The sequence below is a fragment of the Sphaeroforma arctica genome (assembly GCF_001186125.1).
Source record: "Sphaeroforma arctica JP610 unplaced genomic scaffold supercont1.213, whole genome shotgun sequence".
NCBI lineage: Eukaryota > Ichthyosporea > Ichthyophonida > Sphaeroforma > Sphaeroforma arctica.
Genome location: NW_014040345.1, coordinates 96,354 through 97,923, shown reverse-complemented (window position 1 = coordinate 97,923; position 1,570 = coordinate 96,354). Strand labels below are relative to the sequence as shown.

The 1,570-nt window shown below is 43.8% G+C and overlaps 1 protein-coding gene across 1 annotated transcript in view; it reads right to left on the bottom strand.

Moving 5' to 3' along the window:
- Positions 1–987, bottom strand: part of SARC_03986 (hypothetical protein) — a 9,137-nt gene extending 8,150 nt beyond the window's left edge. The window contains exons 1-3 of the mRNA XM_014302237.1: positions 884–987; positions 525–635; positions 89–325 (exon numbers count right to left, since the gene is read on the bottom strand). Of these exons, the coding sequence (XP_014157712.1) occupies positions 89–184 (96 nt within the window). The 5' untranslated portion in view covers positions 185–325; positions 525–635; positions 884–987. The remainder of the gene's footprint in view (positions 1–88; positions 326–524; positions 636–883) is intronic.
- Between the last annotated feature and the right edge of the window lie 583 nt (positions 988–1,570).

Genomic DNA, 1,570 nt, shown 5'->3' with positions numbered 1-1,570 from the left:
TATATGTGTGTGTGTGTGTGCGTGCGTGTGAGTGTGTTTAGTACACCTACATGGTGTAAGTGTGCATGTGTAGACACACATACAGTACCTTGGCCAAGAGCTGCGTGATGCACTGATGTAAGATTTTCTCTGAGATCATACGCTGCTTGCCCAGTTCGCCAATGAACTTGATGTTGCCCAGCATCTTGCGCTTGACCAAGAACAGGCGTTCCTCATCCTGAGCGCTGAGTGCGCCATTGGCCTTTTTCTTTGCGAATTCACTCAGATTGCCCGCCCGCCGCGAGAACTTCTCCTCGCATCGCTTCACAATCAATCGCTTGAAGGTCTGTGGCGTATATCAGGGGTATGTGGTGTGTAAGTGGTTTTTGAAAGCCACGTGTACTGGTCCTTGGGAAAATAAAGATGAACAAGGGTCGAGAAGTGGGATTATCCCATACAAAAAGGTAAATTATTCATATCGCCTCAGATGATAATGGTTCGAGAAATGGTAAACCCACATTGCGTTATAATAGCTCATGACATACCGGCCCGGATCTATCGGAAACATCGAAGTTGGGAACCTTCTTCGCGAGCTCGACGCAAATGTCCGCATAAAGCGGACTGAAGTGTGGTTCGTCGCATGCTTTGGCAAAGATCTGTGACAACAATGGATGCACCATTCACAAGGCCTGTTAGTACCCCAACAGCACCCGCGACTGACAAATAGAGAATCCGTGCACAAGTCAGGGGCCAGTACAGCGTGTGCAAATATACAAATACGCACGCCTGCAGGTAGGACGCACTCGATTGAATGGGAAAGGCAATAGTAAATGCGAGTGAGGCAATACTTTGTGCTCGAGTACGCGGCAAACGGAATCGCAAATGCGGTTGGCAAGCCACTCACCAGATGTACCAAGCCTTGTAGGATTTCAATGTTAAAGAGGCCGACTTCCAGCAATTGGTCGATAAGTCTGTCCTTGTTGTCTACTGTGAGCTTATTTAAGACTCTGTATTACACATAAACGAAACAAAGGTCAGTGCAAGCACCCTGTTGAAATTCCTGGCACACGAGCATGTTGTTTGTACTTGGAAAGTGTTGTCTAAAGCACGCAATAGTACTTGACAATATTTTTACAGCTTAAACAGTGCAACGATCAGCACAACTATGACAGCTATCACTGCTCGCGATACAGAATAATAATCTACGCACATAGATACACTTACGTTCCTCGAATACGTAAAGCTTAGCACGTTATAAATCTCTCCAAATATAGTATAAACTATGATAAATATATGGGTATGTATAATCCCGAATGTAAACAATTGAACTTGAAGTTAGACATGCATAAATAATTGGAAACAGTACATGAAATATATGAGAACCCAAAAGTATCAATGGCCGGCAAAAACGCCAGCGTACTTGACTTTACAAAGGGAAATACTTTAACGACAGTTTGTCGAAATACAACGTACAGTACGACAATCACAGCCTTTCACAATATGACTACAACAAACTGATCTCCGCAAATACATTCACATGCGTATTTCAAACTCGTTGCCAAACTAGTTGCGTTCGTCACTATATATATAT